The sequence below is a fragment of the Canis aureus genome, chromosome 8 (genome assembly GCF_053574225.1).
Source record: "Canis aureus isolate CA01 chromosome 8, VMU_Caureus_v.1.0, whole genome shotgun sequence".
NCBI classification, from domain to species: Eukaryota; Metazoa; Chordata; class Mammalia; order Carnivora; family Canidae; genus Canis; species Canis aureus.
The window spans coordinates 70,686,133-70,712,231 of NC_135618.1; the positions used below are offsets into that span (position 1 = coordinate 70,686,133).

Consider the following 26,099-nt stretch of genomic DNA (forward strand, 5'->3'; position numbering starts at 1 on the left):
AGGTTCATTATGTTGTAACATATTGCAGAACTTTCTTCCTTAAGGTTGAATAATATTCCATTGTATGGATATACCACATTTTGCTTATCCATTGAATCAGCAAATATTTGGGTTGCTTCCATATCTCAGTTATTGTGAATGATGATGGGTGTACAAATACCTCTGAGACCTTGCTTTTATTTATTTTGGGTGTATGAACCAGAAATGGAATTGTAAGATCATATGGTAATTCTATTTGTAATTTTTTGAGGAACTGTTGTATTATTTCCATAGCAGCTGTGCCATTTTACATGAGCACAAGGGTTCACAAGTTTCCAGTGTCTCCACATCGTTGTTGACACTTGTTTTCTGTTTTTTGGGGGGATAGTAATCCTTCTAATAGGAGGGAGGTAGTATCTTATTATAATATTGATTTGCATTTCCCTAATGATTAGTGATGTTGAGCATCTTTTCATGTACTTCTTGGCCATTTGTGTATCTTTGGAAAAATATCCAAGTCCTTTGCCCATTTAAAAAAAATATTTATTTATTCATGAGAGACAGAGAGAGAGAGAGAGAGAGAGAGAGGCAGAGACACAGGCAGAGGGAGAAGCAGGCTCCACGCAGGGAGCCGGACATGGGACTCAATCCCGGTTCTCCAGGATCAGACTCTGGGCTGAAGGTGGCGCTAAACCGCTGAGCCACCCGGGCTGCCCTCCTTTGCCCATTTTTGAATCAGATTTTTTTTTTTAAACTATTGAGTTTTAGGAATTATCTACATATTCTGGGTATTAATCCCTTATCAAGATTTAATTGTCATGAAGTTCAGTTTATTTTTTTTCTTTTGTTCCCCATCCCTTTGATGTCCAGGAAATCATTGCCAAATCCAATGTCCTGAAGACTTTTCCCTGTTTTCTTCTAACAGTTTATACTTTTAGGTCTTACATTTAGGTCTTTGATCCCTTTTGAATTAATTTGTGAGTTAAAGTGTTGTTAGTGTGGTGTGAGATAAAGGTTCAAGTTCATTCTTTTGCATGTGGATATCCAATTCTCCCAGCACCATTTGTTGAAAAGATTGTCCCATTCTTAGTCTCTTGAAGATTCCATATGAATTTTAAGATGAGTTTTTCTTTCTATAAAAAAAGCCCCATAATGGGGCACGTGTGTGGCTTAGTGGTTGAGCATCTATCTTTGGCTCAGTTCGTGATCCTGGGGTCCTGGGATCAAGTCCCACATTGGGCTTCCTGCAGGGAGCCTGCTCTCCCTCTGCCTGTGTCTCTGCCTCTCACTCTGTATCTTAAATATATATATATATATTTGGGCAGCCTGGGTGGCTCAGCGGTTTAGCTCCTGCCTTCGGCCTGGGATCCTGGAGACCTGGGATCGAGTTCCTCGTCAGGCTCCCAGTAGGGAGCCTGCTTCTCCCTCTGCCTGTGTCTCTGACTCTCTCTCTCTCTCTCAAGAATAAATAAATAAAACCTTTAAAAAATAAATAAAATATTTATTAAAAAATCATTGGGATTTGGTAGATAGTACATTGAATTGCTTTGTATAGTGTTAACATCTTAACAACATTGTTTTCCAATTTATGAACCCAAAATGTTTTTCCATTAATTTGTCCTTTAGTTTCTTTGAGAAACATTTCATAGTTTTTCAGTATACAAGTCTTTCACCTCTTCAGTTAAGATAATCTTATATTTTATTCCTTTTGACATTATTGAAAATGGAATTATTTTGTTAATTTCTTTGTCAGATCATTCATAATTAGTGCACATAAATACAACGTTTTTGTATGTGTTGACTTAGTATCATGCAGCTTTGATGAATTCATTTATTCTCAAAATTCTTTTTCTTGGTCAAATCTTTAGGGTTTTTGATGGATAAGATCATTCTGCAAACTGAAATGATTTTGCTTTCCAATTTAGATGCACTTTATTTAGTTTCTTGCCTAATTGCTCTGGCTAGGACTTCCAGTGTTACTTTCGAATAAGTGTAAAAGTCTGAATCCTTGTGTTTTTCTTGATCTACAGGATATGCCTTCAGTCTTTCACCACTGAATATGATGTTTGCTGTGGATTTTTCATATGTGGTTTTATTATGTTGAGGTAGTTTTTTATTCCTATTTTGTTGGATGTCTTTATCATGAGAGTGTACTGAATTTTGTCAAATGCTTTTTTCATCACTTGACATGATCATATATTTTCTTTCCTTCATTCTGTTGATGTGTATAACATCGACTTTGGGATATATTGGACCATAATTGCATTCCAGGAATAAATCCTACTTGGTCATGGTGTAATTGATGTAGGAGAATATATATGTTAATTATAATAATATGGAATATAGTCTATCTGTCTGTCCGTCTGTCTGTCTATCTATCAATCCATGAGAGACACACAGAGAGAGACATAGGCAGAGGGAGAAACAGGCTCCTCACAGGGAGCCTGATGTGAAACTTGATCCCTGGGCCCCGGATCATGTCCTGAGTCAAAGGCAGACACCCAACGTCTGAGCCACCCACGTGCCCCTGGAATACAGTTTAAAGCCTTCTCTATAAATACACACCCTATATAGATTCAGCCTTAAAGTTAGAGTGGTAGAGTGGTTTATTGAAAGCTTTTATTTGCTGGGAGATTGTTGATTATTGGTCCAGTCTTCTTACTGGTTATAGGTCTATTCAATTTTTTTTTTCTTTGTGCTTTGGTCTTGTAGATGTGCATTTCTAAGAATCTTTTTTTTTTTCATTTCTAGGAATCTGTCCATTTTATCTAGGTTATCTATTTTTCTGATATATAGTTAATTGTTAATAGTTATCTCTTACAATCTTTATTTCTGTAGAATCAGTAGTAATATCCTTATTTTCATTTCTGACTTTAGTAATTTGGATTTCCTTTCCCCCCCTCACTGCTTTAGTCTATCTAGCTAAAGGTTTGTCAATTTTGTTTATCTTTTTAAGGAACCAACTTTTGGCTTCATCGATTGATTTTTTTTTTTTTTTTGTTCTGTTTTTTTCAAGTAGGCTCCATGCCCAACATGGGGCTTGAATTCACAACCCTGAGATCAAGGGTTGGTTGCTCTACTGACTAAGCCAGCCAGGTGCCCCAGAGGTCTAAGTGAGTTTAAATTTGTATCTGCACTCATATGCAAAATAGTCCCCGAAGTTAAAGACCACATGTTTGTAGAAATTTTAAAAATAAATAAATAAAATGGCCCTTCTTGGAAGATCAGGGCAAAACATCCAATCTTCTTCTATTTAAGATTTATTTATTTATTTTGAGAGAGAAAGAGAGAGAACAAACAAGTGAGAAGGGCAGAGGGAGAAAGAGAATCTTAATCAGACTCCATGCTCCAAGCCTAACCCCGACACTTAATCGACTGTGCCACCCAGGTGCCCCATCAGTCTTCTTCCTAATAAGAAACTAACCCGTTTGCCCACCAAGGTGTAGCAAAGCCAATCATGTGGCGAAGAAAGGGTTTACTTGAGAACAGCCAAATGAGGAGACAGGAGGGCAGCTCTGAAGAAAAAAAGTGTATGTATGTTAAAATGTCTTAAACTATTTATTGAATCGTATTTATATTAGTTAAAAGGGATCCATTGGTAAGACTACCTAGAGTTAGTCTTATAATATATATTCTAGTATTTCAAGTTTATTACTAGTTACTAAACCTCAGTTTACAAATAATATATTCATTTTTTCAGATCTTTTTCCCCCAGCTTTATTGAGAAATAAGTGACACGCATCACTGTATAAGTTTAAGACGTACAGCATTATGATTTGATTTACATATATCATGAAATCATAATAGATTTAGTTAACCTCCATCATTTCCTATTGATACAATAAAAAGAAAAGAAAATCTCTCCTCATAAGAACTCTTAGGATTCACCCCTAAGAACCTTTACCTGGGGGTGCTTGGGTCGCTCAGTTGATAGAATATGAGACTCTTGATCTTGGAGTTATGGGTTCAAGCCCCACATTGGGTATAGAGATTAAAAATAAAATCTTAAAAAAAAAAAACCTTTCCTACCTGTCCTACAGCAGTGTTATAGTCCTGATGTTGTACATTATAACACGTTTGTTTTTTTGTTCCTTTATCAAGAGGGAAAATTCTAGCATCAACTCTATCCAGTCAGGGAAAAACATAAAATAAAAGATTCCAACAGTTCCACACAAATATTACATTTATCAAATGGAAGAACTCCCAATTGGACCAGATGCTTATATTACTAAGATACTTTTCATTGATGTAATTTTTTTTTTCAAGAAAAAGAGCAAGAACGAATGCACACATATGGGAGAATGAGTGAGGGGCATAGAGGGGGTGGGGGCAAGGGGCAGAGGGGGAGGGAGAGAATCTCAAGCAGGCTCTATGCCCAGCATGGAGCCCAGTGTAGGGCTTGATATCATGACCTAAGATCTCATGACCTGAGCTAAAACAAGGTTGGATGCACAATCGATTGAGCCACCCAGGTGCCTCCCACTGACATAATTTTTAATAAGCACAAATATATAGCTTTAGTTTCAGAACTTAATATATGCCTGACAATCAAAGCCTTCTTTCAGGAAGAAAGGTCTTAAGCCCCACTCAATCTCAGTAAAATATTTTCACCGAGTGCAGTATTTTACACTTTTCTTAAATATAAGGTGCCCTCATAGCAGCACCAGGATAGTTACAATTCATTTGAGTCCTCATTTGTAGAAAGAGGCTGTCATGGGATAGCCAGGACACCCACTAGTTTGTGTTAGTTACCTCTGTTTTTTTGGGTTGTTTTTTTTTTTTTTGGCCTTAAAAACTAGAAATTAGTCAAATTGCCCATAAAACCATCTCTTCTTTTTTTTGGCAGTGTGAAAGAATCCATCAAAACCTCTTCTTCTAGCTAATTTCCCAAACTCCCATCTGGGGTTAAGATGAATCTTTTTATAAAAGGTAACTTTTGGTCCTGGAGTCCTGGAGTCTGGGATCGAGTCCCACATCAGGCTCCCTGCCTGGAGCCTGCTTTTCCCTCTGCCTATGTTTCTGCCTCTGTGTGTGTGTGTCTCTCATGAATAAATAAGTAAAATCTTTAAAATAAAAAAGAGGTAACTTTCATAACATGTATCCATGAACATTAAAACTAGTTGTTAGATTAAAGTAGCCTTATAATTTAAGATTTATTTATTTTTTTATGATTCTATTTTTTTAAGTGATCTCCACACCCAACATGAGGCTCAAACTCATAACCCTGAGATCAAGAGTCACATGCTCTACCAACTGAACTGGCTAGGCGCTCCATAATTTAAGTTTTAACATGTAAATATTTATAGTTTGATCTTGTTGACAATGATTGTCAGAACCTGGAATTCAACATCATTCACTGATTCCCATTCATGGCCCTAAAACACATATCATCATTACATAACTTACCTCTTGCATCTTGAGAGAATCTTCTGCTTCTTTAAATCTTTGGCTCCTAAGCAATTCCAGGTTTTGTATCTTTTGATGGAAATTTAACTTTCAGACTAACATTTTTAAAAAAAGATTTATTTATTTGAGAGTAAGAGAGAGAACATGAGCAAGGAGCAGAGACCAAGGGAGGAGAAGCAGACTCCCCTGCTGAGTAGGGAGTCAGACCCGGGGTTTGATCCCAGGACCCCAGGATCCTTACCTGAGCCAAAGGCAGACACTTAACAACGGACAGAGCCACCCAGGCACCCCTCAGATTAACATTTTAACTCTTCTTACCTCTTGACAAACTCTACTCTCAGATTTTTTACACTTCATCAATGCTTTTCTTTCTTTCTTTTTTTTTTTTTTTAAGATTTTATTTATTTATTCATGACAGACAGAGAGAGAGCAAGGCAGAGACACAGGCAGAGGGAGAAGTAGGCTCCATGCAGGGAGCCTGACGTGAGACTTGATCCGGGGTCTCCAGGATCACACCCTGGGCTGAAGGCAGTACTAAACTGCTGGGCCACCGTGGCTGCCCCATCAATGCTTTTCCTGATTTTTCATATCATTGTACTGTTAAAATCTGAAACCTGGGACACCTGGGTGGCTCAGCAGGTAAGTGTCTGCCTTCAACTCAGGGCGTGATCCTGGAGTCCCAGGATCGAGTCCCACATCAGGCTCCCTGCATGGAGCCTACTTCTCCCTCTGCCTATCTCTCTCTCTCCTCTCTCTCTCTCTGTCTCTCATGAATAAATAAATAAAATCTTAAAAAAAAAAAAAAGAAAATCTGAAACCTGCCTCAAAGAGATCATCTGATAAAAGAAACAAAATATAAAAATGATTATTTTGGAATAGATCCTGGGAGGTCAGAGTTGTTCAAGATTCCCTATTGGGACCATACTTTATATTTTACTGCAATGTGTAATGATTATCAGCAAGAATTGCCAAAAATCCTATGTTGGGTGCTTTTGTAATCTCCAGTGACTGGCCAGAGAAGCTCCAAGAAAGTTTGGGAGTACATACCCTTTTTCATGCAAGTGCCCTCATAGAGTGAATTGTAAGAGAAATACCATTTATTTGAGGCCTCGCCTGTAGAAAGAGGCTGTCCTGGGAAAGCCAAGATACTCACTAGTTTGTGAATGTCCCTGAGAAAGAGTGACTTGTAAAGATTTTATTTTTTTTAAGTCCTTGCCACACTCAATGTGGGACTTGAACCCACAACCCTGAGATCAGTTGAGCCATCACCTGAGCCAGCCAAGTACCCCAAGTGTGAATTTTTTTTTAAAGATTTTATTTATTCATGAGAGACACACAGAGAGAGGCAGAGACACAGGCAGAGGGAGAAGCAGGCTCCGTGCAGGGAGCCAGATATGGGACTTGATCCCGGGACTCCAGGATCACATCCTGAGCTGAAGGCAGGCACTAAACCCCTGAGCCACCCAGGGATCCCCCACCAAGTATGAATTTTTAATCTGGGTTATACTTGAGTTTCACCAGCCTTTTTCATTGTATTCATAGGAAGTTGCTGCTGGTCGATCAGCAATCCTACCACCCCTGTTATCCTGAGTTTGGTTCTGAAGCTATTTATGGCTTTAGAATCTCACAAGTGATCTTCTTTATCATTTGAAGGAATCATCCTGTCTCCTCACTCTCGCTTTACAGTTTCCAAATATCACTTAGAGTATTTTATTCAGCTGAGTAGCTCTATGGACAGCAACACCTATGAAGAAAGGGTTTTATCAAATATATGACTTAATACTATCATTTAAGAAGTAGATGTACTAAAATAGGCCAACTAATTTCTAGTTTTTAAGACCAAAAAACAACAACAAAAAAAATACAAAGGTAACTAAAACTCCTTATTTAAAAAAAAAATCACATTTTCTCAGAGATGTCCACAAACTAGTGGGTGTCCTGGCTATCCCATGACAGCCTCTTTCTACAAATGAGGACTCAAATGAATTGTAACTATCCTGGTGCTGCTATGAGGGCACCTTATATTTAAGAAAAGTATAAAGTACTGTACTTGGTGAAAATATTTTACTGAGATTGAGTGGGGCTTAAGACCTTTCTTCCAGAAAGAAGGCTTTGATTGTCAGGCATATATTAAGTTCTGAAACTAAAGCTATATATTTGTGCTTATTAAAAATTATGTCAGTGGGAGACACCTGGGTGGCTCAATCGATTGTGCATCCAACCTTGTTTTAGCTCAGGTCATGAGATCTCAGGTGCTACACTGATGGTTGGCATTTGAGATAAAAATCCATTCAATATAGAGCCTGGTTGTTAATCTATTGCAAAATCAAAACTGAGAGCTGTGAATTTACTATATCTATTTAAAATAAATAACCTATGAAATACAGATTTTGGCCCAGATAGAAATGGGACAATCAAGATCAATGGATTTAACCTGCATGCTTCATTTGCTCACAAACTTGTACACACTAATAGTCTACAAAAGAAACTATTATAGTTGGGATATCTGGGTAGTTCAGTGGTTGAATGTCTGCCTTTGGCTTGGGGTGTGATCCTGGAGTTCTAGGATCAAATCCTGTATCGGGCTCCCTGCAGAGAACCTGTTTCTCCCTCTGCCTCTCTCTGTGTGTCTCTCCTGAATAAGTAAATAAAACAAAAACCAAAAAAAACTATTGTAGCAAAGAGAACTGCCTTTTTGATTTCGTCTGAAGTCTAAAGAGTTACTGTTCAACATAAATGTTATTTCTAGAAAAAACTTAACTGCATAGGTTAGAATAACCACGTGTAACGTTTTCAGCCACTAAAGCACCAATTCAAAGAAATTTTAAAATCATTGTTTTTATGACAGTATATACAAATAAACATTGATCAAAACTCAGGAAGTAAATACCTAGATTAACACAAGTCAATGGTCAGGAGAATTTTTGTTTGATTGAAGTATCTTATCATCTCTTAAAAAAAATTAAGTGCTAACATATAAAGCAGGCAAATTCTTCAAGTAATTTGTTCTTAAATATGCCAATTTTTATAGATCTGAACAAGGGATAAGAAAAAAACTGAAATGAAACCGGAGGATAGACATGGGGGAAAAAACTGACCAATCATAGCTGGACAAATGCTACAATACTATCCTGGCCTGAACAGGATATTTCATTAAATGCATGAACAGATTAACAGGTGTCTGCTGATTTAGTATACTAAATCCCTTATATTGCTAAAATTCCTGCAACAATCAGTAGGCATACATGCAGTCTTAAGGAAAAGAGTACCACTTAAAAATCAGCATTGGACACCAACTAAAGCAATCTTTAAAATGTTTTTATTATTCGCTATTACTGTGAATGAATATAAAATGTAATCAATCTTCCAAATGAAGAACTCTAGCCTTGTCCAAAGTTTAATGACTTCTTGGGGGCACCTGGCTGGCTTAGTCAGAGGAGGAATAATTGACTCTTAATCTCAGGTCATGAGTTCAAGCCCCACCTTACATGTAGAAAAAACATTTAATGACTTCTGCCCATTAGCTGTTCTCCCCAGGAAGTTTTCTGTTAACCAAATAGTGATTAAAGTAATCTTCACCATTAATCAAATGGCCTTTGTTGTAACCTTTTTCTTTTCTACAAGAAGAAGTGCACAAGATTCAAACAAAATCTTCCTTGGCCACTTTGACTGTCAAGATCTTTGCACTTTTTCTACTAGTTTCTAACCGGCCAGGTTCCATTCAGCATAGTCATTACTGCCCTCTGACATGTTGTCACTTAGGTCACTTTCAGACCGTGAAATCATGACCTGAGCTAAAGTCAGAGGCTTAACCCACTGAGCCACCTAGGCACCTCTACCCTTTCACCTTCTTAATGTTGTATTTTGATGAGAAAACGTAGACTTTCTTAATTCTAGTAGAATTAGGTTTACCCATATTTTCATCTTTGGTTAGCATTTCCTTATGTCCTTTTAAAAAAGAAATAGACTATTTTTTAGACCAGTTTTAGGTTCATAGCAAAACTGAGCAGAAAGTACAGAGATTTCCTAAGTACTCTGTCCCCCCTTGTAAGCACCACCTCTTCAATTATCCTCAGCCCCCACCAGAGTGGTGTATTTTTCACAGATGATGAACCTACATTGATACCTCATTATCATCTGAAGCCTAGAGTTTACATTAGGGCTAGTGTACATTTTCTGGGTTCTGACAAATTTATAGTGACATGTGTCCATCATGATAGTATCATACAGAATAGTTTCATTGCCCTAAAACTCCTGAGTGCTCTGTGTATTCATCCCTCCCTCCCCACGAATCCCTGGCAACCACTGATTTTTTTTTTTACTGTCTCTATAGTTTTGTGTTTTCAGGAGTGTCCTATAATGGGAACCATACAGTATGTAGCCTGAAACTGGCTTCTTTCACTTACATATGCATGCATTAAACTCTCCATGTCTTATCCTGGCTTGAAAGCTCTGTGTGTGTGTCCATGCACGAACTCAATGATATTCCATTCTCTGGAATTTTCAACTAATTTGGGTAAATGCCAAGGGGCATGATTGCTGATAAGAATATGTATAGTTTTGTTAGAAACTGCCTGTCTTCCAAAGTGACTACCATTCTGCATTCGCACTAGCAATGAATGAGAATTCTTGTTGCTCCACCCTCACCAGCATTTGGTGTTGACCATGTCTTAGATTTTTGACATTCAAATAGGTATGTAAGGGTATCTTATTTGTTGTTTCAATTTGCGTTTCTTTGATGACATGTTGTGGAACATCTTTTCCTATGCTTATTTGCCACTTGCATATCTTCTTTGGTGTCTCTTCATATCTTTTGCCCGTTTCCAAACAGCTGTTTGTTTCCAACCATTTCCAAAAGGTTGTTTGTTTTCTTGTTGAATTTAAGAATGATGTTTTGGGGGCAATTGGCTGGCTCAGTCAGTGGAGTATGCAACTCTTGATCTCAGGGTTGTGAAATTCAAGCCCCACATTAGGTGTAGAAATTACTTAAAAGGTCTTTAAAAAATGATGTTTTGGATAGCATCCCTTTTTAGGACTTATGTATAAGGATGTGGTCCTGTTTCACATTCCTCCCAACTTTGAGGACATCAATCATGCCTTCTGCCCTAGCAGAGGTATTGGAACCTCAGTTCCTAGATTTTAGAGTGAATTTCAGTCTAAAATTCCATGGGGCATTAGTATGAGCTCATTCCGGCTTTGATTTCTCCCCCTCCCCACTTCTTTGGACCTCTGAGAAATTTTCCCTTAAATCAAAGATACAAAGTCTCACTACCCCTTAAGGGGATATGTGGGCGTGAGTATGATGGGGAGAGTCATAGGGGCAGCCTAGAATAGTGGAACTACATACCTCCAATTTTTTCTTTTTCTTTTATTTTTAAAAGATTTGATTTACTTAGAGAGTGTGTGCTAGTGGAGGTGGCAGAGGTAGAAGGAGAGAGAATCCTAAGCAGACTCTCCCCACTTAGTGTGGATCTTGACACAGTCTCCATCTCATGACCTTGAGGTTACAAACTAAGCCAAAACCAAGAGTCAGATGCTTAACCAACTGAGCCACCCAGGCCCCCCAAATGCCTCAGGTTTTTATTTTTTAATTTTTTTATTTATTTATGATAGTCACAGAGAGAGAGAGAGAGAGAGAGAGAGGCAGAGACACAGGCAGAGGGAGAAGCAGGCTCCATGCATCGGGAGCCCGACGTGGGATTCGATCCCGGGTCTCCAGGATCGCGCCCTGGACCAAAGGCAGGCGCCAAACCGCTGCGCCACCCAGGGATCCCTGCCTCAGGTTTTAAACTGACAATTGCTGTCACCTAATTGCCAAAAAAAAAAAATATGTTGAGGATGGTGCAAGTATTCTAAGGAGTTTGGCCATATGCTCCTTTGCAAACACCATTATTAAATACCTTTCCTTTTCAGATGTGCGTTCCAAACAGGAGTATGATGAAAGCCATGTGATTACAGCCCTTCGAGTGAAGAAGGTATACTGGCAGAGTCAGAATGTGGGGCAGGCTGGTTATCTTACAGGAGGGTGGGGGAAAATGCGGGATTTTATCCTAGATCCAGGAGGCAGCACAGTGGTGGACACTGTGGACAGCAGAGGCAGGACCACCCCTGTGCATCCACCAGGAGGGTCTCCCACATCTCTCACATATTCCCTAAGGTGTCCCCACCCACTATGATGGCCAACAGCTTCACTAGCAAATGTTGATTTAATTCCTTGTTGTGCTAGGCACTGTTCCAGACCTTGGAGATGCAACAGAATACAAGATGCCCATGGTTCATTGTTTCCTGTCCTACTCAGGGAAGCAGATAATAATAAACCATCAAAATGATTACTATAATCCAGGGACACCTGGCTGGCTTAGACTGAAGGGCAAGCGACTCTTGATCTTGAGTTTGCAGGTTTGAGCCCCACGCTGCTGTAGAGATTACTTGAATAAATAAACTTAAAAAAAAAGATATGATCCAAAGATGGAAACCACTTCCCTTCCCTACTTCCCCACCCCTTCCCCATTCCATCGTTCAAAGAAATTATTTATTTGAGAGAGTGAGCATGCACACAAGTCCGGGGGGTGGGGGGCAGTGGGGAGTAGCAGAGGGAGAGGGAGAAGCAGACTCCCCGTCGAACAGGGAGCCTGACGTGGGACTGGATCCCAGGACACTGAGATCATGACTTGAGCTGAAGGCAGACCGTTAATTGACTAAGCCACCCAGGTGCCCTTGCTGGGAGATTTCACTCAGGCTTCCAGTTTCAACTATCCAACTGCCATTAGCCGTCCTGTCAGTTTTGCTTCTAAGGTTATATCTGGCAAAGCTGACCCCTCCCCTTCCCACTGCTGCTGTGCTGGTATGTACTCCATCTCTGGCCCTTTGCCACGGGGCACTTGATAGGGAGCCTGGGCCCTGGCTCAGGCATTTTTCCAGGATAAGCTTGCTGCTTGGGGTCTGGCTCAGGGGTAGAGCATCTGACTGCAGGAAAAGCTCACTGCCTAACACTCTCCTCACCCCAAACCCATCATTACCTACTTTTTCTCCTTGGGGGTTTTCAACTCTTTGACTTCAACCTCTAGCCCATAACCCCCATTTCAGAAATTTCTCTGCTTTCTACAGCTGGTTCAGAGCCTCTTTGTCATATATGGCTTTCGGTTTCTGGCTCCACTCTCAGGTCTGCATATTCTTTGGATTCTGGCAGCACCCCCAGCTCTGGAAGAGACCTTCCCAGGGCCTCAGCCAGGCTGACACCTCTTGGCTCCCCTCCCCAACTTTCCTGCCAGCACGGTCCCCCTGCAGGACTCAGCTCATGGCCTCCCTCTTTGGCTTCCCCACATAACATGCCTGCTTCTACTCTCCCCTGGCACCTCAACATCATCGCCTTACTTCAAATTTCCTTGGTTCTAAGATGCACATATTCCCCCATATTTTAACACTTCTGAAATTGAAATATATCCTACAATTGATCGACGCTTTAATGTGTATCTTTTCTCCCAAAAGTGATGTGGCAGAGATCCGTTCCTTTTCTTTTTAAATAAAGATTTATTTATCTTAAAGAGCATGAGCAGGAGGACAGGCAGAGGGAGAGGGAGGGAGAGAATCCACAAGCAGACTGCATGCTGAGCATGGAGCTTGATGCGGGGCTGGATCTCACAACCCTGAGGTCATGACCTGAGCCAAAACCAAGAGTCAGCCACTTAACCAACCGAGTCCCCCAGGGGCCCCCTGTCTGTTCCTTTTCTGTGTAGCAATAACCCCCTTTTTTGAGGGGAACTCTTCTTCTTCCTGTTTAAACCGTGGGAGTCTAATGGTGATCCCTAAGATAGTACCCAGATTCTGGCCTTGGTGATTGGCCATGGGCCGAGGATGGAAATAGCAAAGCAGAGTTGTAATTAGAGAGGGTGGCTCTTCCCCTTCTCATAGTGGAGTTTGGAGGGTGTGGGCATCTGTGTGTCACTGTGGCTGTGCCACAGGCCTCAGGACCAAGTAGTCTGAGAAGGTGAAGTCAGTGTGCAGGGGGAGCAGAGAGGAGCACCTGAGGGGGAGGTCTGGGCTTTAGATCCCTGGTTCAGGTTTTCCTGGGGACCAAGAAGTTTTGTTATATGCCAGCAAGTCCCTCCTTTCATGTTCACTCCTGACAGCAATGGTTTTTAAGTTGGTGATGCCTGTAGCTACATCAGGCTCCCTGCTCAGTGGGGAGGGAGCCTGCTTCTCCCTCTACCACCCCACCCCCCGGTTGTGCTCTTTCTTTGTCAAATAAATAAACAAATAAAATCTTTAAAAAATTGGTGGTGCATCTTCCAACTAACGGTCTCTTAATCTAGAAAATACAGTACACAGGCCCCATGAGCACATTGCTCTCTCAGGCCTCCAGATCTTTCTCTGGGAACATGAGAATGGGTGTGCCTTGTTCATCACTGTGTCCTGGAGGCTCGGTCGGGTCCCTGGCATCTGGGATGTGCTCTGCACCTGTTGGTTGACTAAAATGACCAGCTGGATGCTGTTCCTTCTGCCTGGAATGTTCTCCTCACCCTTATCCATCTGGCAGTTCACCCTCACCCTGCCACCCTGCACAGCCTTCCTGAGTTCTCCAGGCCAACTCGGGTGTTTCCCTGTGCCATTCTAAACCTCTATATTCCAGAACCCCACATGGTGTCAGCATAGAGTGGACCCTCAGCATTAATTATTGAGCTAACAAGTGAACATCCAGCCACATCTGTCCTCTCCCACCTCTCCACGTCTCTACTCCCTTTCCCCATGCTCATTCAGAAACCCCCCTTCCCTCATTATCTGTGCAAACCCTGTTCGTCCTGAGTACCATTTCTCTCCTAGTTCCTCCAGGCAAATATGATTCCTCCTCTCTCAACCTCAGAAAATTTTCTGGTCTGTCCCTCCACGGGCCTTGCTTGACTGTCTTGTCGATTCTTGTAGAATCAATAAACACTTGCCCTGGCCCACCTGCAAATGTTCTTTCAGGCCATCTATGGCATCCAGACTGGGATGCAAGGGACAGAGTAGTGGGGGCCACCCAGCCAGGCCTCCTCAAGCTCTGGGGCACTCTTGGGGATCCTGGGCATTGTCCTTGCTCTGGTGGTTTGCCTTTCTGGCAACTTAGCTGCTCCCAACTACTCACGATGTCCTGGTTCCTGTTGGCGCTTTCCTTCCTCTGACTGTATTTATAGCCACATGCCAGGTACTGTTCCAGAAGCACAGGGTACATCAGCGACTACAAAAGAACAAAAGTTCCCACGCTCACAGAGCATACATCTGAGCATAAAGTCTGCCACATTATATCCACAAGCCTCCTGCTTGGTGCCCTTTTAATGCAGACTTGGCCCCCACGGCCAACCACCCTCACCCAGAGAGGAGATGCCATCAGTTTGGCTTCAGTTGCTCTGAGAGCATGTGTGCCAGGCCACCCAGTGGGCTGCGGGCCAGTTACTAGACCAGCTCTTTTTCAGTCAGGCACCATCTCTGGTCTGGTCAGCTGTGGTCAGCTTCCCTCACAGCGGGGCATGCGGGTGTGGAGGGTGCTCGGCATTCAGTATACTTTCAGGTCCCTTCTTGGCACTTTCGTACCTGTAGTGTGTGGTCAGGGGAACAGGCACAGTCCTCCCTCCAGCTCCACACAGAGCTGGCGTGCAGGGAATATGTGCCCAATGGAACCCATCTGCCAACAGAACCTTTCTTGTGGTTTCTTTAGAAGGAAAATGAGTATCTTATCCCGGAGTCTGTGGATCTGGAGTGTGTGAAATACTGTGTGGTATATGATAATAACACCAGCACCCTGGAGATAATCTTAAGAGAGCAGGACGAGGATGACAACTCTGATGATAGCAGACAAGGTAGGTTTTTACGATTGCAGCCAGAAGCACAGCTGGTGGTTATCAAACACTTTGCTGCATGCCGGGAACCATACCAAAGGCTCTCTCTGGGCCAGCTCCTGCAATTTTCAGAACACACCCATGAGAAATAGTAATGTCAAGAACTGGGGCAAGGCTGAGATTTTTTTTCTTCCTTACAAGATGACAAGTGAGCTTGCCACAGTCTCATGGATGCTGGCAGAAGACGTGCAGCTCCTGAGTCAGAAACGATGGACTTTATTCTTCAGAGCCCTGAAAGTAGCCAGAATGTCCTCATTTTCTTGCCCTGATGCCGAAGCCCCCATTCTCACAGGGTGACAGGAAGAGGGCCAAGTAAAACCTACCCACACAGTGGGTTGTATGACAGGAGAACCCTGAGCTCAGGGAATTTTTTTTTTTTAAGATTTTATTTATTTGAAAGAGAGAGAGAATGAGCAGGGGGAGGAGACAGAGAGAGAGAGAGAGAGAGAGAGAAGCAGACTCCCTGTTGAATGTGGAGCCTGATACAGGGCTCAGTCCCAAGACCCTGAGATCATGACCTAAGCCAAAGTCAGTTGCTTAACAGACTGAGCCACCTGGGTGCTCCCACGGCCTGAATCTTTTATAATGGGAAGAAAACATGCCTGCCCCTGGCTCTGGAGAGAGAAATAGTCTATCTTCCAAGGCTCTTTGATATACAGATATTCTTGAAAGGCCAGTACCTTTGCTCACAGGACACATAGAAACCTGAGAGGCCTTCGAGAATGATCTCTATAGATGGGGAAATTGAGGCCCCGAAGTTGCATGCTGTAACTTACTCAAGGTCCCACACATGTTGAATTAGTTATTTATTGCCATGTAGTGAATTACCTCCAAACTCAGTAGCTTGATACAGCAAACCTTAATCAACTAACCAGTACCAGGTTCTGGTAGACACGGTGTGTCTCCTGAGATTGCAGTCAGGATACTGGCTTTGGTCGCTGTCATCTGAAGGTCTGACTGGGCTGGGCTGATCTGCCTCCAAGGTGCATCACTCATACAAGTATGGCTTCCATTCCCCACCACCTGGACCTCTCTGTAGAACTGCTTGGGTGGCCTTGTGACATGGCAGCTTGTCTCCCCCAGAGCGAGCCATCCAAGAGAAAGAAAGAGCTAAGGAAAGCCACATGCCTTTTGCAACCAAGTCCTGAGACCTCTGGTCACTTCTGCTATATTCATTAGAAGGAAGTCACTGAGGGCAGACTACCCTCAAGGAGTGGGGAGTCAGACTCAACCTCCCTTTATATTCTTTTAAATATTCTTTCTTGTATTTGAAAGAATTTGTGGACTGCTTTTGAAACCCTCACACCTACTAAGCAGTGGGGTTGGGATTTGAACCCTGGGCAGGTTGGCTGTGTCTGGTCTCCCAAGGCCTGGATAGTGGAGCTGGAGAGCAATGCAAAGTCACTCCAGTCCTGAACCCGAGCATTAAAACTTGGTCAGCTCTAATCTTCTTATCTGCTTTCTGGGGTGCCCCTGCCTTCTCCACCCAGCTCCTGGTTTGGGACTGACAACCCCTTGCCATTTGTCATAGGGGCTCTGCTGCTGGGGGCTCAGTCATGAATATGCGTGGTTTCCATGGGCCTGGGTGTTCACAGCAGCGGTCACTGGGTGGCGCTAGGCTTCCACCTTTAATAAAACCAGTCTTCACAGGAGGTCCTGTGAAATTGTGCCCTCTTTCCCTAAATTTACCGGATTGAGTTCCAGTCTGCAATCCTGGGATTGTACACTGGACCCGAAAACCACAGGAAACGGTGGCCAATAAAGATAATCCTGCCTACGTTCTATAAATGATCTCATGGAACCCCCATTCTCACTCAGTAGGAAATCACAACCACAAAACAACACAGCAAAACCCAAACTGCATGCGCGCGCGCGCACACACACAGACCTTGTCCACTTAAGGTACTTTTCTCCTTTAAAAGGGCAGCTTTCAGGCACACACAGAGTCTCTGGGGTAAAAGGCCATTTTGAAGTTTTTCTCTCCATTCCCTTCCTACTGTTAAGCACCCACCTCCCCGCCACCCCCCCCCCCCCCCCCCCGCCCGCCCGCCCGCCCGCAAGGAAATCTGGTTGTGGGCAGAGCTTCCATCACATCCTAGAAGCAGGGATCTGGCTCTGTGCAATCCTCTTCTGCTGGCCTCCTGGTGTGTCGCAGCTCATCTGTGTGGCCTTGGGTGGTGGGCCTCTGTCCTTGCTGTGTCCGTGGCTGAAATGTCCCCATCCAGGGTCCTCACAGCCCTGTGCCCTCCTTACCAGGCTTTCCACGGCTGCTACTAGTCTTGGGGCTGCGGCTGCCTCTCTATTCTCCAGCATTAGCTTAACCCCTCTCTGGCCCTGCTGGGGGTGTGTCTCAGGATTCCTGGTGGGAAACAGGGCACAGGTGGTTTTTTAGCACCTCCCCCCCTCCCCTTGCAGACAGGAGTTTTTGTTTTGTTTTGTTTTGTTTTGTTTTCAGGAGTTTTTTATCTTCTCATCTGGTTTTCTTCCTAAGATCCTGGAGAGCACCTTCCCTTGTCTTGTTCTCTGTGGTTCTTTCTCCAAAACTCCTTTTACCAGGCACAGGGCAGTCCCCTCCTTGTAGGAGAGAAATTTTTCTTATGTTAAATCAGCCTGCCTTCCTTGCAACATATGAACTATAGACCCTGCCCTCCCCCCGCCCCCCCCCAAACTGGGATCTTGATACATGTGGGTGGAGTTCCCTGGGCTGGGGCTTTCACCACAGCTGTGGGGGGAAGCTTTGGGAATGTGGACATTTTAGTTTTCCTCCTTTCTGAACAAAGCCTGACTTTCAAGCCACTTGTCTGGCTAAGTAAGGACCAAAAGGAATTTAACTTAAAGCTCGCTGCTGAGTAGAGAGCCCCTTGGCCTGAGTTGTTACCCCAGTTCAAATTCTGCGAAGCCTCACATCATTGGAAAACTCAAGATTAATAGGATTAAAAGTGAATTTAATGTTAATGACTCCATTATACCTGTGGCTGGGTAGCCTGGGCCAGACTGTTCTCATGGCTTTCCCCTGGAATCTCTAATTGTCTTCCTGAAACTGGATCCAGGTTCTTCTTCCAGATACAGTCCTCCACATGGGTCTCAGGCCCCTGCTGCCCTCAGCAGCTACTGCTGGAATTGGTTTTCCCTGGAAAGAGAAGTCAGAGTCCATACCCTTCCCTTTCTCCTTTCAGCTGACTCTCCAACGCTGACAGAACGGTATTTGGTATTTGTCTTCAGGGTTCAGATCCTGGTCTTAGGATATCTTGGTTTAGCCTTAATAATGCAGACTTGCTGACCTATATATCTAGTTTGCATACAGTCAGTCTCCTAGTGATTCTGCAGAGCAATGAAGGCTTTTAAGATTAAATCAATGGCAAAACCACAATGAGCTGTCCCTCCACACCCACTAGAATGCCATGATAAAAAAGAGGGCTACTAGCAAGCCTCGAGGAGGATGTGGAGAGATGGGAACACTCCCACTCCGCTGGTCACAGTGTAAAATGCATCAGGTGCTATGGAACAGTTTGGTGTTTCCTTCAAAAAGTTATACATAGAGTTATTGTATGATTCAGTTCTGCTCTGAGGTACCTACCCAAAAGAGATGAAGACCTGTGCACACAGGAACCTGTCCATAAGTGTTCACAGTGGCACCATCCACAGCAGCCAAGAAGTGGAAATGGCCCAATGCGCCTCGACAGATGAGCGGATAAACCAAAGATGGTAAAGCCACACAATGGAATAGTATTCAGCCCTAAAAAGAAATGGAGTACAGACACACACTATGACATGGATGAGCTTTGAAGACTCTATGCTAGGTGAAAGAAGCCAGATGCAAAACCATATACCGTAGGATTCCCTCTGTACGAAATGTCCAGAATAGGCAAATCCATAATGAGAAATTAGTCTGCCTCAAGCTGGCTGTTTGAAGGGAAAGAAAGAGTGAAACCATTGCACAACTCTGTGAATAGACTAAAAACCATTACTTTACATACTTTAGGTGAATTGTATGTTATATGATATATGATGTATATGTACGAGAGAGATTTTCCTTATGTTAAATCGTCTTTCCTTGCAGTGATGTGGAGAGCTATAGAATTGAAGAGTTTACAGAAAGGAAGGATCAACTTACTTGGTAGCAAGTGGCTTTTTAAATTTTAGTCGTTAACACTCCTCTCCATTTAGATTTGCTTTGGGCTTCTAGACCGTTGCCTTACCAAATCAAGTGGCCATCAACTGGGGCTTTAGGCAAATGGTGAGCGCCCAGGGCACACTCAACTCTTTGGTCTTCACTCTTAGAACTGGTGCCTGGAGCTGCTGTGGCATGTGGCAGAGCCCTGGCCCAACTCACTCACCACCCTGTCTGCATCCTAAAAGGAGGCTATGAGTGCTTCTCGGCCATGTACCACTTCTTTCGGACACAGAAGATCATCTGGATGCCACAGGTAAGGTAGGGCACTGAGCACAGGAAGGCTCAGATGGAAGCATGGCCTTCCCCTGAGGACTGAGTGGTAGGGAGCAGGGTGGGAGAAAGAGGAGGCTTGTGACATGGGAATGATGGAAGAGATGTAGGAGACTGTGCTTGGGAAGTAGATCTGGGGCAGCCAGGAGATCTAGACCATCAGGGTGAATTTCTCATTGCTGGGTTCAGGCCAGAGTTCATGGGGTGGTGAAGAGGTGGTCCCCATTCAGAAAGCAAGGGTCCCAGGGGGAGCTCTGGATGGCAGGCCCTCACCAAAGACAGGCAGGGGTACCATGATCTGAGGCTGCCTGTCCGTTCTCAGCTGTTGGGACCTACAAGCCCTGGATGGTCCAGAGGAAACAATAAAGATCTGCTAACATCTCTGCCCATGAGGAGTTCTTGGCTAGCAGGAGAGACCGGGGCACCCCAGGTGTCTGGAGCCCAGAGGGGAGGCACCTCTTGGAGCTGATCAGAATGGCGTGGAGGGCGGCTGAGGCGGGCGTGGGGTGGCCGTGACTGATGGGCAGGAGCTGGTCCTTGGAGGGCATCGTGCAGTGTGTGGGGCTTATTGAAGAGTCTGATGCAATGGGAGGTAGACCTGGCTTCATTCTTTCCAGGAATTACCTTCTGCTCTTTGCCCTTAGCAGCACCTTGGGCAGATTCCAGAAGTTCTGGTCACTTTCAATCTAATCCTAAAATGATAGGGAGAATGTGCATTAATTAACTGGATCTTTCAGAGATCCAGAATAAAGTATTTATGGGCTAAAACAACATGATGTCTCTAATTTCCTTCAGAATGATTTCGGGCAGGTGTTGGGAAGTGGGTGAGGGTAGAGCTAAAACAAAGCAGGCCATTAGCTGATGATGGGTGATCGACCCAGGGGTTTATTATACTGTTCTCTCCACTCTTGCATATTTTGAAATAATCTCTTAAAAGGGAAGAAAAGCAATCAGTCCAGTATAAGTGAGGCTAGTTTAACATTTCAATCTCAGATTTGAGTCAAGTCTCATTTCTTCCCATCCCCTAGAGCTGGGCAGTCTTGCTGGGGGTGGGAAGGGTGAGAGGTGTGGGTTAGCTGAAGGGACTTCTCCTCTCTGCCCTGCTCCTGGGCCTGTGACTTGGGTGCTAGGGGTCCAGAGTGGGGCCTGTCTTGTGGGACTGCTATCTGTCAGCGGTGGGGCAATGCCTTCTCACTCAGGTCCCACCTGGTTCTGTATATTGCTGGTAGCCTTGGCTGCTGGTTTCCTTGTGGCCCGATTTAGGGGCCCTGTCTGCTACTAAGGATCTTTCAGAGAAAGCCAGCTGGGGCTTCCTGCCAGGAACACCGCCAATTCTTCATTTTACTTTGTTAGCCCATGACTCCTGACCATATCCGCACTCCCTCAGCTGAATCACTGAAGGGACCACAAGGGAATGATGGTGGGGAAAGATGCCCAGGTGGACCTCCTACCCTTGCTGACTCAGAAGCTCTAGCCAGCCTGTGCGAAAAGGCAGGGACACAGGTCTGAGGTCCTATGTATTCCCGAATCCAGGGTAACTACCTCATGTCTCCCTCCTCTCCTTCCTCTGAGATAGTAACACTATGATTTTCAGCTCCACAGGTGTACCACCAACCTCTCCATCCTGCCAGATACTGCTCACTCCTAGAGAAGCTGCCCTTACTGGCTTTTCAGTGTACAAAATAAGTGTTTCTCTGTAAACATCCTCATGCTGATAACTCACCTCCTGCCCTTTTTTTAAAAAAAAAAAACAGCTTTAGTAAGGTATAATTGATGTAGGATGATCTGTACATATTTAAATGTACATTTGGGTTAATGTTAACATGCGTACACACCTGTGACTTGTCCTTGCCCCATCTTACATAGATTGGGAAGAGGGGTGGCCGGTGGCTGCTGGTGGTAGCTAGCAGGGCCTATGTGGGCTGAGCTCTGCCCTAGGTGTCTATGGCCTTCCTTAGAATGTAGTCGCCTAGCATGTGTCTCTCCTTGCTTTGAACCTTTGTTAGTAACTCAGGGGCAAGAATGGAAGCCCCCACTCCCCTCTTCCCCACTCTGACACACTGTAAAGCAGAGGTGTCCCTGTGGCTCCCTTGGAACTCCTTCTAGGAGGGCACTGACCTTTGGGCTTTAGACAGAGAGACTTCTCATTTCCTCTATTTTACACATGGTATCTGTTAAATAAGATTTCACTTGGAACAAAAGGTTTCTGTGACTAAAACATGAAGCCAGCACTAGAGAGAGATGGTGGTGAGCCCTGGGGGGCTGGTGCAGTCAGATTGCACTTGAGAAAGATCATCAGTGATCCCGGTGTGGAAAGTAGACCCATGAAGGGCCAGGTAGGTCTGGGGAAGGTGGAAGGCAGCTGGCGAGAAGACACTTAGGCAGTGGCACTGATTAGATACAGGGGGAGGGGAGTGAGGATGGGGACATAGGGGAGGGAGGGAGGAGCCTGGAATTGGTGCCCTGGTTCCCAGTGTGAGGACACAGGAGGCCTACGTAGTGTGAGGGAGGGCAGTGGGCTCAGTTTGGAATCCTCATCAATGTGGATAGCAAAATCATGTCATCTCGAATTAACATGCGCTTGCTCTTTTTTTTTTTTTAAGATGTTGTTTGTTTGAGAGACAGAGCACGAGTTGAGTGGGGACAGAGGGAGAGGGAGAAGAAGACTCCCTGCTGAGTAGGGAGCCCAGTGCAGAGCTAAATCCTGGGACTCTGAGATCATGACCTGAGCCAAAGACAGACATTTAACCGACTGAGCCACCTAGGTGCCCCAACATGCACTTGCTCTTCACAGCATATTTTTCCCTGCCATGCAGCCACAGGAAAGGAAGCTGGTTTGAAAGCATCAGGAAGAGTTAAAAGATCTGTTTTGGGTGTTCAGGGAGATTTTCTGGATGAAACTAGGAGAGTTTCCTTTGGCTCCAGCAAGTTGAGCCTCCTGACTGGGGTCAGCCTGAGCCCTGGGGAAGCTTTGGGTTATATCAGGCAGACTTGCCTGCAGGTGAAGGATCACACATCCTCTTCACACTTGAGAATTGGCTCGGCTTGGTGTCTGCTCCTTGAGAAAGGCTTTTTAAAAAAAATATTTTATTTATTTATTGGAAAGAGAGCACAAGCAGGGGGAGCCGTAGGCAGAAGGAGAGGGAGAAGTAGACTCCCTGCTGAGCAGGGAGCCTGTATGCAATGCAGTGTGGGGTTCGATCCAAGGACCCTGGGATCATGACCTGAGCCTAAGGCAGATACTTAAGCAACCGAGCCACCCAGGCACTCTGAGAAGGGCTTTTTGAGGCTCACAGCTTGGGGAGGATGTGGGCTTGCAGTGGGTTTGCTGGGAGGGGAGATATACTAAGGCCAGAAGGCTTGGAAGCCTCTGAAGTGGACAGTAGCCTGCAGTACTTATTTCCGAGTCAGACTTGGAGCCAGAGGAATTTTAGAAGTAGGTTTGACCTTTGAAAATTCCATGGGTCAGCATTTACCATGGAAAACTCATGCAAAAAAGGGACCTCTAAAAAGATCATATTGGAAACAACAGTTTATATTTTAGTGGGGGTTTTTGTTTGTTTTCTTGCCTAGTTTTTATTGTACTCAATATCACAAGTCATTTTCAACCCTAACCGACGACAATCAATGTAGCCACTGTGTTATCTCAAACATCTGGGCTTCAAAAAGGAACTAGTAGGGAAGTTTTTAGCAGTTCCCCAAAGGTATACTTTGAGAATACTCTTAGACTGGCATGCTTTACTGTTTTCCAACTAGTTTATAAATTATTATTTGATAATTTTTTTTTCTAATTGCCTGTTGGACAATCGGCAACAATCTCACAGTCTTTCTTTGAAACAATCAGATTCTGTAAATTTTCCCCTTCAGTTTATTGATAAAGAATTGACATATAACATATATAAGTTGAAGGTGTACAATGTTAATTTGATACACGTACATATTGTGAAGCGATCACCAAATAGGGTTAATGAACCCATCCATCACCTCACCTAATTACTATTTTTGTGTGTGTGTGGTGGTGAGAACATTTAAGATCTACACTCCCAGCAACTTTCAAATATATAACGCAGTATTGTTAACTAAAGTCCCCATGCTGTACATAAGATCCCCAGAACTTGGGCCTCTTATATCTGAAAGTCTGTACCTTTTTAATGAACATCTCCCATTTCCTTCACTCTCTGTCCCCTGGCAGCCACTGTTTTACTCTCTGTTTCAATGAATTTGGCCTTTTTAGATTATACATATAAGTGAGATCATGCGGTATATCTGACTTACAGGCATTCCTTGGAAGTATTGTGGGTTTGGTTCCAGATCCCTCCAATAAAGCAAATAATGCAATAAAGCAAGGCAAATTACTTTTTTTTTTTTGCTGCGTATCAAATTTATGTTTATTTTTAAAGATTTTATTTATTTATTCATTAGAGACACACACAGAGAGAGGCAGAGACCCAGGCAGAGGGAGAAGCAGGCTCCATGTAGGGAGCCTGATGTGGGACTCGATCCAGGGGCTCCAGGATCACACCCTGAGGGGAAGGCAGATGCTTAATCACTGAGCCACCCAGGCATCCCTCAAATTATGTTTAGACTATACTTGTAGTCTGTTAACTGTGCAATAGCATACATCTGAAAAAAATAGACACACCTTCATCAAAAGTACTATATTACTAAAAAATGTTAACCATGGGGATCCCTGGGTGGCTCAGTGGTTCGGCGCCTGCCTTTGGTCTGGGGCGCGATCCTGGAGTCCCGGGATGGAGTCCTGCGTCAGGCTCCCGGCATGGAGCTTGCTTCTCCGTCCTCCTGTGTCTCTGCCTCTCTCTCTCTCTCTCTCTGTCTCTCTCTCTGTCTGTCTCTCTCTCTATCATAAATAAATAAATAAACAAACTTTAAAAAATGTTAACCATCATCTGAACTTTCAGTGGGTCATAATTACTGATCACAGATCACCATAATATGTATAATAATGATGAGAAGGTTAGGAATTTTGTGAGAATTACCAAAATGTGAAAGAGACATGAAATGAGCAAATGTTGGAAAACGTCACTGATTGACTTGCCTGATACAGGGTTGCCGCAAATGTTCAATCTATAAAAATTGCAGTATCTTTGAACCAAAATAAAATGAAACATAATAAAATGAGATGTTCCTGTATTTTGCTTAGCTTAATGCCTTCAAGGTCTACCCATGTTGTCACAAATGGCAGGATGCCCTTCTTTCTCATGACTGAATAATGTCCTGTCCTATACACATGCCACATTTTCTTTATCCGTTCATCTGTTGATGGACACTTAGTTTGTTTCTGTGCCTTGGCTACTATGAATAATGCTGTAGGGAACATGGGAGATACCCCCTCAAAATAGTGATTTCATTTCCTTTGGATATATACCAAGAAGTGGGATGGCTGGATCATATGATAGTTCTATTTTTAAGTTTTTTGAAAAAAACTCCATACTGTTTTCCATAGTGGCTGTAATTAGCAAGTTTCTTTACTGCCTTTACTTCTCCTACCTTTACTTGGTAATGTACATTGTGAATTTCTGAGGCAGGGATATCCTAGGTACTGCTTCCCATTCTCTAAACTACCCCCTTCCCCCTTTTTAAAAGACTTTATTTATTGGGGAGAGAGAGAAGAGAGTACGAGTGAAAGAGAGGAGACAGAGGGAGAAGTAGGCTCTCCACTGAGCAGGGAGCCTGACGTGGGGCTCGATCCCAGGACCCTGGGATCATGACCTGACCCGAAGGCAAATGCTTAATGGACTGAGCTGCCCAGGCGCCCCTCTATTTTTTTTCTTTCTATATTTTATTATTTCAAACCAGGTGAACAATTCTATAAAACATATGAAAAAAGTGAGGAAGTGTTTAACGCTGAAGGACCCAGGCCTGGGCAAGGGCATGAGGGGCATGGCCCTCAGCAGGCAGCTGCGGTTCCTAGGTTAGCTCTAAAGAGCTACATTTAGGTTAATGGAGCCAGGGCCCAGGGCCACTAGGATGGGGCCCTTGGTGATGTTGGCAGTTATCTGGAACAGCCCTTGGAACCCAATTCTGTGGAGGGCAGGGCAGGGAAGGGCAGGGGTGCTGCCCGCACGGGTTGCAGGGGGGTAGACAGCAGAGGGATGGATGTAAACATGCAGACACACTCAAGGCATGGAATCACTGGAAGGGGGCTAGGTGGGCGCTGGTCAGGATCTGAGAGTTTTAAATAGTTTTTTTTTTTTTAAAGATTTTATTTTTTAAATTTTTATTTATTTATGATAGTCACAGAGAGAGAGAGAGAGAGAGAGGCAGAGACATAGGCAGAGGGAGAAGCAGGCTCCATGCACCGGGAGCCCGACGTGGGATTCGATCCAGGGTCTCCAGGATCGCGCCCTGGGCCAAAGGCGGGCGCCAAACCGCTGCGC

General features: G+C 43.8%; 1 protein-coding gene across 1 annotated transcript in view; it reads left to right on the forward strand.

The window, feature by feature from the left end:
* STYXL1 (serine/threonine/tyrosine interacting like 1) overlaps window positions 1-26,099 on the forward strand; it is a 64,462-nt gene that overhangs the window by 12,845 nt on the left and 25,518 nt on the right. Inside the window, 3 exon segments of the mRNA XM_077908154.1 lie at window positions 11,299-11,360; window positions 15,077-15,218; window positions 19,539-19,684. Coding sequence (XP_077764280.1) covers window positions 11,299-11,360; window positions 15,077-15,218; window positions 19,539-19,684 — 350 coding nt within the window.